This window comes from Xyrauchen texanus, chromosome 27 (genome assembly GCF_025860055.1).
Source record: "Xyrauchen texanus isolate HMW12.3.18 chromosome 27, RBS_HiC_50CHRs, whole genome shotgun sequence".
Classification (NCBI taxonomy): Eukaryota; Metazoa; Chordata; class Actinopteri; order Cypriniformes; family Catostomidae; genus Xyrauchen; species Xyrauchen texanus.
Window position 1 is genome coordinate 3,205,474 of NC_068302.1, and position 13,538 is coordinate 3,219,011.

At 44.8% G+C, this 13,538-nt stretch overlaps 1 protein-coding gene across 1 annotated transcript in view; it reads left to right on the plus strand.

The window, feature by feature from the left end:
- cfap74 (cilia and flagella associated protein 74) overlaps window positions 1-7,503 on the plus strand; it is a 149,882-nt gene extending 142,379 nt beyond the window's left edge. The window contains exons 37-39 of the mRNA XM_052094084.1: window positions 6,506-6,621; window positions 6,716-6,850; window positions 7,147-7,503. Of these exons, the coding sequence (XP_051950044.1) occupies window positions 6,506-6,621; window positions 6,716-6,850; window positions 7,147-7,242 (347 nt within the window). The 3' untranslated portion in view covers window positions 7,243-7,503. The remainder of the gene's footprint in view (window positions 1-6,505; window positions 6,622-6,715; window positions 6,851-7,146) is intronic.
- The last annotated feature ends 6,035 nt before the right edge of the window (window positions 7,504-13,538 follow it).

Consider the following 13,538-nt stretch of genomic DNA (forward strand, 5'->3'; position numbering starts at 1 on the left):
GAAACTTTATCTTTGCGTCGCTTCATTTTGTTGTCAAAACGATCTGGGGACAGTGACGGGCTCCGTTTCGCCGGGTGAACCCCCTCGAAACCCCCCGCCTCCCCGGCACACTTGCTTGTTTCCGTCCGAGCTCGGGATGAGCATTCTCTCCAATGGGTTATGTTTTCAGTGAGAACATAACCGCGGCAGCGTTGCGATCTCTGCTTTCTCTTGTAGTGAGAGAGAGCCATTTCAGCCGCCCCCTGTGCCTCGCCTCCTTCCTACGGGATTGAGGCAGGTGCCGCGGGCGATGGAGAATGATCTGGGGAGAATAACGGGACGCTTTCGCCGGGTAAATCCCCTCGAAAACCTCCCGCCTCCCCGGCACGCTTGCCTGCTTCCCCCGAGCTCGGGATTAGTGCGGTCCGCTTAACAGCCTACCGTCCGGTCCCTCGAGCTCCCCGGCATTGGATGATGACATCACCGCTGCATCGGAGAGTGTAACAGCGGCGCCGAATGTGGATAACTCGCCTGGGCCGCCACCTTCGGGTCTCTGCCCAGTCTGAGCCTGATGCAAGAAGGTCCGCTATGCTTCCCCGGGCTTAATTGGTTCCGCGGGCATGTGCGCCCCCCCCCCGGATTCCTTCCCGGATGTGCATGACAAGCTGAGCAAGCCCAGCTTCCTCGCTCCTCCGCTCTCGCTACCCTCGGTGGTAGAACGGTCCCAGACTGCTCCCCCCTGCATGCCATGGCCCCCTCCTGCAAGTCCACCGGGCCAGGGCACTTCAAATCTGCACTTGGGTGGTCCTGTTCTTGACGTGCTGCAGGAACTGCACTCAAACAGGCGATGGCCACTCCGTGGTCCAGAAACGCAACGATGGACAGGCAGTACGGGAGGCAGACAAAGCACGCTTTCTCAAATGCCCCCGTCTCCCAGCTCCGTCCATTCGGTGACACCACTTGACGACTTCACCCAGCAGTCCTCAGTGGTGAAGAAACAGACGAAGGCTATTTTCAAGCAAAAAAAAGCATCCTGCCCTGCCGCAAACCTGCCGCCAGGGGCCATGCCCTGTCTGCTCGCCGAGGGCGTCCTCCTGCGGCTTTCAAGAAAGAATGGGCCCAGCTCTCAGCCCCAGCGTTGAGCTCCCCGCAGAAGTTGGACGCCCATCGTCTCACGGACCCCCTTGAGGACCCAGAAGGCTCCCAGGCGCTCCTGAGATGACAGACCCAGAGACCGAGACGTTAGCTCCGAGCTGGTAAGACTACTCCGCTCCCGGTGGAGGGCCGGAGGAGAATTTTTTGTTAAATTCTTTACACTCTATAGAGCTATTTCCTTGTTGTCTCTGGGGTCACCTGGCCCGCAAATGCCATTCTCACGGCACTCTGCTTTCAGGCCTCATCAGTCCCGGCTCCATGGACGCGGTGTCCCCGCCTTCAGCCCCACGACTGTTCCCTGGCCGACCGGTTCAGACGAGTCCAGAGGATGCCAACATCAGACCTCCTCCTCAGTCACGAACCCGCCCCCTGCCGGATGCGCGGAGCAAGGTAAGTGCTTTGAGTTTATTCTCAGCACCAGAGCCTCGGGACGCCACGTTGCCTCCCGACGCCGCGTTACCTGTTCCGCGACCGCTACGAGCCCCACCGGTACGCCCAAAAACTCGTCCCCTTGGTGCCCCTAGCACGGAGTTTAGAGGCGTGGCTTTCACTGCCCGACCCGTCACGCTGGCTGCACTGGACCATTAGACTCGGTTACGCAATTCAGTTTGCCAAGTCTCCGCCCCCCCTCGTGGCCGTACATTTTTCCGCAGTACACGGCCAACATGCCCGTTCCCTGCGTGAAGAAATCGCCTCCCTTCTATTAAAGGACGCGATAGAGCCTGTTCCTCCAACCGAAATGAAGAAGGGTTTCTACAGCCCTTACTTCGTTGTACCCAAGAAAGGCAGCGGCTTACGACCGATCTTGGACCTGCGAGTTTTCAATCGGACCTTGTCCAAACTCCCGTTCAAAATGCTCACCCAGAAACAAATTCTATCTGGCATCCGGCGTCTAGATTGGTTCGCAGCGGTAGACCTGAAGGACGCGTACTTCCACGTCTCAATTCGCCCTCGACATCGCGTCCGACGGCCAGGCGTATCAGTACATAGTCCTCCCCTTCGGCCTGTCTCTGTCCCCTCGCGTCTTCACGAAAGTCGCAGAGGCAGCTCTTGCCCCGCTCCGAGAAGCCGGCATACGCATACTCAATTACCTCGACGACTGGCTCATACTGGCCCACTCCCGAGAGTTAATATGCGCACACAGAGACTAGGTGCTCAGCCACCTCAGCTGTTTGGGGCTTCAGGTCAACTGGGAAAAGAGCAAGCTCTCCCCGGTCCAGAGCATCTCTTTTCTCGGTCTGGAGTTAGACTCAGTCCCAATGACAGCACGCCTCTCCAACGAGCGTGCTCAGTCAGTGCTGAAATGCTTCCTTCAAGCCAGGCGCCGTGGTCCCGCTAAAACGTTTCCAACAGATCCTGGGGCATATGGCATCCTCCACGGCGGCCGCGCCGCTGGGGTTGATGCATATGAGACCACTTCAGCACTGGCTCCGGACTCGAGTCCCGAGACGAGCATGGCGCCGCGGCACGCTACAACGCAAAGTTACCTCTGCCTGCCGCCAAACCTTCAAACCCTGGACAGACCTCTGCTTTCTAAGGGCAGGAGTACCCTTGCAGCAGGTGTCCCGACGCCGTTCTGGTCACAACCGACGCCTCCAAACTGGGTTGGGGCACCATGTGCAACGGGCACGCGAGTCGCAGGCCGGTGGAACCGAGGCCGCTGCGCTGGCACATCAACTGCCTAGAGCTGCTGGCTGTTTTTCTGGCCCTGCAGAAGTTTCTTCCGTTAATTCGAACAAACACGCCCTAGTCAGGACAGACAGCACCACGGTCGTAGCCTACATAAACCGCCAAGGCGGAGCACGCCCCGCCACATGTCACAGCTCGCCCGTCGTCTCCTCCTTTGGAGTCAGCAGCGACTGGAGTCACTGCGCGCCACTCACATCCCCGGCAACCTCAATGCGATAGCGGACGCGCTGTCAAGACAATGCTTGCCTGGCGGAGAGTGGAGGCTCCACCCCCAGTCGGTCCAGCTGATTTGGGACCGGTTCGGCAAGGCTCAGTTAGACCTGTTTGCCTCCCAAGAAACCTCCCACTGCCCGCTCTGGTATGCCCGGACAGAGGCTCCCCTCAGGGCAGACGCGTTGGCACACAGCTGGCCGGCGGGGCTGCGCAAGAAAGCATTTCCCCCAGTGAGACTTCTTGCACAGGTGCTATGCAAGGTCAGGGAGGACGAGGAGCAAGTCATTCTGGTAGCCCCTTACTGGCCCACCCGGACTTGGTTTTCGGACCTCACGCTCCTCACAACAGCCCCTCCCTGGCAAATTCCCCTGAGAAAGGACCTTCTTTCTCAGGGACGGGGCACGCTCTGGCACCCACACCCAGACCTCTGGAACCTCCACGTCTGGCCCTTGGACGGGATGTGAAGATCTAGCCGGCCTACAACGGACCGTCATAGATACAATCAATCAAGCCAGAGCCCCCTCTACCAGGCATCTCTACGCTCTAAAGTGGCGTCTGTTCACGGACTGGTGTTCTTCCCGAGCCGAAGACCCGCAGAAGTGCGCAGTTAGGTCAGTGCTCGTGTTTCCATCAAGAGGGTCGGGGACCTGCAGGCGTTCTCTGTTAGCGACGCTTGCCTGGAGTTCGGTCCGGCAGATACTTTCGTGATCCTAAGACCGCGACCGGGCTATGCAGGTACCGCAAGCTACCCTGTACTGGTATAGGTGCTCCACAGGTAAGGCCTCCTTCAGACTCCCCCTGTGTGTAACACCACGGTTCTGTCCCCTCTGGCGAGCTGACTCCCGTGTTTCCCTTAGGCAGTCACGGCTGCCTCGGTTGCCATGCTGTATGTTCCCCCCTCTATGAGGCTGGATCCACCACCGCACCAACTTTTCCACATAGGCCCTAAGCAGGCCTCTGATGGTTTTGCCACTTAAACTTGCCTCCCCTCTCGGGTAGGCGTGGCCTCCGCAGGGTCTTCTCCGGCTAAGTGCTCCGAATAAGGGCTAAGACCCCCTTCCCTCAATGCGTGTAAGGGCCCCGGCCTTAGTTGCTCTATGCGAGAAACATAGAGAGAAAAGAGGCCAGGCTTGGCCCGTTCCCAGGTTGGCGGCCAGCACCTTGTTCCCCCCCTCCAGGGTAATGATAAGGAATCCTGATGGCTTAAATGGGGCATTGGGGAAGGGTACGTGCAGCCTGATACAGTTGGTCGTCCTGCACGTAAGAACACCTGCTCGCTCCTGTATCAGCAGTTCACGTACACGGCTCAGCGCATGGCACTTTTATAAGTGGACCCCTAGTGTCGCTTCTCTGACACAACGTGGAGAGAGCGACAGAAGGGGAACGTCTAGGTTACGTATGTAACCTCCGCTCCCCGATGGAGGGAACGAGACGCTGTGTCTCCCCTGCCACGCCGCTGAGCCGAGCCACTGTTGTGGCCGGACCATTTCGGCTCCTCAGAAAAATCCTGAATGAACTCCCGTATTTGCGCCGCTTAAATACCCGTATGTCCGGGGCGGACATGCAAATACTGGTTGCCAACTCTCATTGGCCTTTTTTCATAGTCCAGAGGTGAATATCGGCACTCAAGAGAGACCCCTAGTGTCCCTTCTCTGACACAACGTCTCATTACCTCCATCGGGGAACGGAGGTTACATACGTAACCTAGACGTTTTACATAAAAATGGTTGGGCAGGGAATCATAAGGATAAGAAAAAAACATAATGATTTTGGTTCTTTAGGAATTCTTTCATTAAATTTTTATTTAGTTAATTTAACTAAATAAAAATGCTTAACAAAAATAAATGTTTTTCTATACATTGTCACATGATCAACCAGTCAATAAATACATTGATTTAAAGGGTTCATGACATGAGCAATACAATTTTCCTTGATCTTTTGACTTACAAGATGTCATTGTACTATAAAAACATACTTTAAGTTTCAGAACTCAACTTCCTCCTCACTGCAAAAGAGCATTTGTTGAATCAAAAAAGTGGTCTAAAAAATGTCCTACTCCCTGAGAGATATCACAAAAGTATGTGTCATGAGATATTTCACCGTTCTCTGTGACAGCTCCAGACTTTGTAAACAGCGAACAAAAATGTGTCAGCGGGCCACGGTCTTGCAATTTCATTTTGCACTTTCTCAAAGTGTTGTCATTGCAGCAAATTATTGAGGCCTAATGCCATATTCTGATGTATAATTTGTCATTTGAGGGTGTTATTTCGAAATAAGCAAATCGGCTCGTTTAAATGTGACATGTTAAGCCAATCATCTTGCATCTCTATCAATTTTGTAGTTAATCTGGTTTCTCTGCAGCGCGCTGTGTGAGATGTTTTTCTCTGAAAACAAATTATTGCTCAGGTGGTTTGCTGGGGGTTCCTTCTGTCAGCTTGTACGGTAAGGTCTGCTTTGGCCGTGATGCATAGAAGCGTATCTTAATGCAATATGGTTTATAAAAGGTTAAGCTTTAGCCAAATCTGGCTGGCCCACATCACTATTTTAGGTAATTTGATTAAATAAATCCATGCATAGCTAGTCACTAGTTAAATAATCTTCAGGCTTTCCTAGCTCAGGTACAAATTATGAATTAGATCACTAGCGTTTAAGCTATTCGGCTAAGCAAATCGAGGAACACATACAAATTAGTTCATTAGCATTACACATATTCCCTTCAGAGCAGCAGCAGTACATAAGTCTTGGCGACAGAGCTGCTTAGTTGGGGGTTTGTTTTTATGTGTTATGCATTTGTGCAGCTTCCCTGCTTTGTAGGGGAATTGGTTTTCTATTTGTGCAGCAGCATACAACACATGCTCGATGCAGCAGGTCTTGCATTTTGCCTCATTGCGCAGCAGCAGTATGTCCGCATGCGTACTTGCTCTGCAGCAGCGAGGCAGATCTAGTCCATCAAGACCAGTATCCTATCAATATGTCATACCCACATTCACATGCTAAATCTTTCCCAGAGTTGGCATGACTTAACTACTTCAAATTTCAAAGTAGCTTCCCCAACACTGTTGTACAGCCTCAATTATTCATGAGAAGGTGTAGCAGTCTTTCTGTTTATCACGTTCAATTCAGACTGCCAACTCACAACTCAGATTCAGTAGCAACACCGCTTATGTATTTACACTGGGCAAACACGCATCAGCAGAAGAATGCAGATGTATAACAACCATTTATGGAACCAACTGTCAAAATGAATAATTCAGCTCCTGGATTTAACAAAGTTGAATGGTTCTTGATTCCCAACTCTTACATATATCTGTGATATCTGCGCACTATAGTGGCGCAAAATCCAATTGCCAAATCCATAGTCTTCCATTGGTCAAACCAATAGGTGGGCGGTGTAGCCCCAAGCTCAGTCATTGTTTTGAGCTGCGTATTACTCATGTTATGTCTCTCTATTTTTAACAAACACATGAAGACAGAAAGAGTTTGCTGCTAACACTGAGTGGTGAATATCGAGACGGCAAAGCAATCACTGTCACGCGCAAACTTGAGGTGGGATGCGTCTACAGCTCAAAGCCAAATGCAAAAAAAGTAAGAAAGCATTTAAATAAAAAATGTTCATCTGATCAGTCTGTGTAGTGACCGGTTGGTAACCGATTTATGCTTATGTGATCTTTCGTCTCAGACGATTGAGTTTCTGTGGGAGAATGTGTCGCCTGTGGAGCAGCAGGGCTTCAGTGTGACTCCAACTCAAGGAACTGTAGATGCAGGAAACGGACGCACCATCACTGTCACCTGGATGCCTCCTAATGGCCTAGCTGTGAGTATTAATCTCCTGAAATGAATTTATTTAATGGATGAATTGGGGTGGATAGTGAAGGAAAACTGTTTAAAAAGCATCCCAAGGTGCACCTTAAAGATACACCCCATTTGTGTTATTTAATAGTTTTCATTATTTTCATTCTAAATTATGGAAAGTAGTCATAATAAAGAATGAGTTGGTGTGTCCAAAACTTTGACTGCTAGTGTATGTACATTCACTCTCAGAAGTGTGTATTGTAAGGTAGTCACTTGTGTGTGTGTGTATGTGTGTGTGTGTTTTTTTTTTGTCTTCAGCCATATGCAGTCGTTGAAGCACATGCTCTGCTGACCATGAGAGGAGAGGAGACCGATGAATACAGTGTCACTCTAACAGCCCATACACATGCATAGAATTACATTTACAGTGTATGCCATTATTCACTATTATATAATTAATTAGTTATTGCATGATTACATTTAGCAATTTCAAACCTGACACTATTGTCTGAGCTTGTGAATTTTGTTTTTATGTAATACAACATATATATATATACACACACACACACACACACACACACATGGTCAAGGTTTTTATGCTGTAGGTTACTGGTACATATGATTTCTGATTTGCTTCCTTTGTACAATCAACGCTGTAAAACAAATATTCAATAAACAAGGATTTATTTGATATTCTTTTGTGGAAGTCAAAGAGACATGTCTCAATAGACAGCAGCAAAAAAGCAAGAGAACTAATCAGGGACATCACAGCACTCAGTCAGAGAGTCAAAGCTAATACTGCATAAATGACAACAGCATAATAGTTTCATCCAGTGAGTGTATAATCAGATAGAACCCATGACCATATCCATATAAACTTGTATAGCACTTAAGATAAATAGCACATATGTCTATATGTTATCTCAAACAAGTAAACTCGGCAAAAAAGAAACGTCCCATTTTTTTAACAATGGTAAAAATGTGTACAAGTTAACCACCACTAGAGGGAGAGTTAAAAATGGACGAAGAGTGTGAGCATATGGGGCAAGGTTATGCTTAATGGGATAGTTCACCAAAAATGAAAATTCTCATAATTTACTCACCCTCGTGTCATCCTAGATGTGTATGACTTTCTTTCCTCTGTTGAACTCAAAGATTTTTAGAAGAATATTACTGCTCTGTAGGTCCAAGTGAATGGTGATCAGCAGGGCCGGACTGGGACACACTTTTAGGCCGGGAAATCCTACACCCATCCAGGCCATCCTATGTACCCAAATAAAATTTAGAAATGTTTTTTTTCCCCCTAAATTACATTTATTTCACAGTATGTCCATAACATAAAAACATAAACAACCAACCTAGACGTAAAGCAGTCCTAATATCAAATGGGTCTGCACATAACGTACATACAAGCATTTATCAAGAAGTCCAAAGCTGTTTCTACCTCTCTACTTCTCACTCATAAGTGTATATAAAAAAAGGAAATTTGTATTACCTTATTAAATGTATGCATCATCTTTCATGTCAAATTCTTACATTTGATCAATAAATTCAGTTATAATAATAAGACACTATAGGGCTATTACCCATCAAATTAAAAAATGTGCACAGCAATTACAACTGCAATAAATAATGTTATGAGATTGATGTTTTAAATAAATGTTTGAATATAAAAAAAATGCAATACTTAAACATTAAACTAAACCGCCAATAGGTGGCGGCAAGTGACCGTCTTAATTAGTGAGTCATTCATACAAAAGATTCGTTCAAAACGCTGAATCATTCAAAACACCGCGCTGCTGTTGCTTTCCTTTGGAACTATTTTAGTCTGTGAAATAGAACAACAAGATGAAAAATGAACCCCTTTAACGCTGCTGGAGCGCTATGGAAACTCCGGCGTCCATTGTTGAGGGAGGGAAGTGGGTATTGCTCTAGTACCAGAAACAGGTCTAGCTTTTGTTTTGTTTTTGCACCTCTGCCAATAATATCATTATTGATAATGAGCTATTTCTGCTTCCTGGTGTGATTGTCCTTTCAATTAATAACAGCTAGTTTCAATTGAACACGTTTCATACTGCATTTATAATTCAAACAAGTTAGAAAGTCCAAAGTTAATCTTTATTTGTACTACTTTTCAGTAACCTCTTTAGTAACACTGTTTTCTTTTCAGTATAATGCAACTGAATGCACACATCAAAACTGCTGTGTGAGTCTCTCTCTCTCTCCCCTCCGGTGGTCCTTTTATCCCCCTCTAGCACTCACTGCAACAAAACAGCTGTTGGATGTGATTTCCCACAGGTGTCAATCCTTACCTTTCTTCCTCTCCCTGCCTCAGATATCGCTCTGACACGCCCACATCCCCACATACCCCCATTGCCCGACTCAGACCAGGAAGCCATCCGACATTTCACTTACTGGCCATGGTATAAGTGGGATAATCCACAGATAAGTGTGCATTAAATTATTTTAGTAGACAGGTCTCTGGAATACTCGATTCTGATTAGTCAATGGTGTCATCTAGCAGTCTAATATTTCTGAATAATAACCGTACATCCGGGGATTAAGACATATTATATCGCTCATCTGGTATTGCAAGGATTACTTTGCGATATCTAGTAAGATAATAAAATCATATAAACTCATATCAATGTTTCATGTGCATTTATTTATTATTTTGGCAAGTAGTCATGTAATAATCTGGATAATGAGCAGTCAGACAGTCATAAACGCCAATACCAACTGTACTCCGATGCAAACCAGACGTGGAGTTGTTTAGCAATTTCATTCTTCTCATAATTAAATAATTACAACGCAAATCAATATTTATGCCCATTTATTTATTTTGTTAGTAGCCATGTAAAAAGCGGGATAATGTACAACAACAAGCTGACTGTACATTATCCCTTACTTAAAGCGTAAAGTGAAGGTAAAGAACCTTGCGAAAAAGGACAGTTATCACTTTTGTGTAATAAGGTGAAACATTGTGCTGGTTTTAGTGCTTTATTTGTCATCTTTTCATATTTTGCGCTTTATCATGATCCAGTTATACATGATTAATGTCATCTGTGTTGAAATAAGAACACAAGTGGTAAAAGAAAGCAGCTGTAAACAGTGATGTGTCTCACTTGCCCACTTGTGATTGGATCACCCAAAACACATCAGGTGTAAACAGGCCTGAGTTCACCTTTGATTTGAGGTTCCCACTAGACGCCAACAGTTGCCATCTTTGTGGCGTCTGGTTTGAAAGTGAGAATATAGATTCTTTTGTGAAATGCATAATAGTTTGAGTTGCTCGGTTTTACTCGTTGGCAATAACCTGGTGGCAAATGATCATGCTGGCAATGAGGTTCAAACAGACTAAAAGGGGATTTGTGATAATGGAGATTTGAAAGAAGATGCTAGTCAACACACATGGAAGGTCCAATGATTATTGAGGATATTCATAAGTAACCTCATATATATTGGTAAACAAATATAAAATACTGCCACAAATGGCTTAACAGCTCTCATTTAGAACTGTACCACAAACAGATACAGCGATACAGCTGGTAGCCTTGAGACTGATCTAATACTGAATGTCAGTATGACATGCCTCAATTTCACAGGACATAACAGTAATGCTGCGGTTCAGCCAATAGGAGCAGTGAATTCGTAGAGAGGCATATGGTCACCATTTACAGTATGCCAGATTTGAGCAGATTACTCTAAATCAGATTACTGCATCCTCAACCATGCTATAAAAAGCAAGGTTATTATAAGCTTAGCCGAATATAATGCTAGTCTCTTTTATGAAATATCTCATAGTATGTTGTATTTGTAGCACCATTTCACTTGCTTTTAAAGGACTAATTTGATAATGCCAAACGATACTGCTACTTCCAGATTTACATATTGAAAATTACATATTAGAGAGTTTAAGCAATTTAATGTGTCACTGTATGTTGGAAATAAACCACTAATTATCTCTGATATAAATAAAGTGTACAATATGACCTAAAGTCTGTTTGTGCTTACAACACACTAAACGATAGCATTATAGTGAGGTTAGTTCATCCAAAAAGGATAATTCTGTGATCAATTATTCACCCTCATGTTGTTCTAAACATGTATGATTTAGTTAGAAACATTTTATTGATATAAGGAGGTATTTCTTTCGCTTTATTAGTTACTGGAACTAAAAAGTGAGGATAAAAAACCTCAGTACTGAATTCCAAAATGAACCGAACTGAAGAATAAGTTGAGCTTTCAAGACTGGCTGGTAAGTGTAATGCAGTCTACCTGTGTGAGGCACATAATTATGCAACAGCTTTGCTAAAAGCTCTTGAGGGACGTTTATATGTCTGCACAACACATTCAATAAAGAACGTATCCAGGACAACACATTCTCAAAAGGATTGACCTCCACCCAAGTCAGATCAGCAGTATTTTAATCTATGTAGTAGACATACCTCATCATGAATACAATAAATGCATTATTTTATATTTTGCTTTTTTAAGTTACAGCCTAAATAAAGCATTGTGCAGTTTCTTCTACAAGCCATTCAAAAATAATGAGGCCAAAACTTGATTTCATTGGCTGTTTTAATTGCAGTTGCTTTGGATTATTCATTCAACATACTATGTTGTACAGTAAGGGCTGACTCAACCTGGTGTCATGACAACAGATAATAATAGAATGAGATTGTGAAATAAAAAATAAATTAAATAACAAATATTTTTTTCTGCATTTAATGCCTAACCTAAACCTAACCAAAGCATAACCCCTTACCCAAACCCTAACTCGTAGAAGTTCAAATTCGTATTAATTTGTACATGATGGCAAATTCGTAAGATATCGTTTGACTTGGCTTGTATGAAAAAGGTAAGACGTTTAGACTAAGCCATGATACAACACTTTAGGGACTTTAAGTTACAGCTGCAGAGGGGACAGCTCCGGTGACTGGAAATGAACCGATCAACCGCCGTAACCGAGAAACGCAAAAATCACAAAGTATCATTATATTGGATAGCTGAACGGAGCATTCACTCATTCATTCAAGTACGATAAAAATGTCATTTAAAACAGCAACAGAAGGGTAGCTTTTATCGGTAATAGTATTTTTTAACTCATTAAAAAAAGTTAAATTCTTAAAGACATGAATTGTAATTTTGCAATATATGTAGGAAATCATGAGTACTTACATTAAAATGAAGACTCCAGTAACCTGATAAAAGCTATTTTATTCTACACGGAGAGGGTACGCACATGGGAGTTAGAATCACATGACCAACCGAATACTTCTCACTTAATCTCAGTAACCGTCCTGACACTTTCACTCTTTGATTAAAGTTAGGGATGTTCCGATACTGGTCCCGGAATCAGGTCAGATCCGTACTCGTGAGATACCAAAAACTGATACCATCTGACATACTAATATCCTTGCAGAAACGCACAAATTAAAATCACTTTATGTCTTAGTGAGATTATTTTACAGCTGTGATTAAAATATATATATATGTGTAGTTTGCATGAGCGGTGCGCTGTGAATGTGCGGAGACAGTGTGGTGCAGACGCCGGCTCATACAGGGAACATCGTCAGGAGCATTGAGCATTCTGTTTCTTGCAGAAGACGGTGAACAGAGCTTTATTTTACATATTTATTTATTTAAATAGCAGCCTTTTGTGGTTTAACAATCGCTTTGTCACGTAGCGACTGGCTTTTCAGGTGTGGGAAACTGAACAACACAGAAACTCTTCAAAATAAAAGCTCCGCCGAAATGAAAGCTCAATTTAAAAAAAAACAATTATGACAGAAATATAATATTTACTGTTACACTACTCCTACTATTACGAATAATAATAATAACGATAAATCAATTGTAATTGTATTATATTTAAGCAATATATTACATCTGTGATGCTCTGTTATGCAGCACTTTATTTGACAAATATAATACAATATCATGTTGAAAATGTATTGTTATACTTTCATTTGATTAAAGATTCTAATCAAAATGTAATGCATTACTATGCAAAGTAGCTGTTGTTACGATCCCAGGTTGTCTGCCCTGTGTTTCTCATGTCGCCGTCACCATGATTCCCGACCCTCATCACGGTGTCATTGTTCTCACCTGATTGTCGTTTGTAATCATCACGTCTCTGTGTATTTAAATCCCGCTGTTCCTCCATTCCCTTGTTGTTCGTTGTTCTGATGTTTTGCTCATGTTTGGAAGTGGTTGTCGTGCCTGTCTTGTCGTGTTCATCCCAGTTCATGTGCCCTTCAATGTTTTCGTGTTTTAGTTCACTCTCCTCTAAGATGGCGCCTGTGTTTGGCTTGGCCGTTGCTGCATCGCACTTGCGTAAACTTTTTATGTTTGTATTCACCCTATATGTTGCCATATTAGCCCAATCGTCTGACTATTGTATCTTTGCTGCTCGGACTTATGATCAACGCTTGTTGTTGGACATCAGAGTGTCTATGGAAAGTCTCTCTGAAAGTTGGGAAAGTTTCAGACAAACCTTTTCGCCCCCGTTTGTGCATCCTCCTTCATCACCTGAGTACCGGCTCCTGTTTACAGCCAGGGGACCTGGGAATCCTAAGAAGAGACCGAAGAGAAGGGGCTGCAGAGCTGGCGTTCAAGTGAAGAGAAGGCGCCAATCCTGGACGGGGGTGCTCTGGCCATATCGCGGGGAACGATTTCGGTGGCTGCGACTAGTTTTCCCCCTAAAT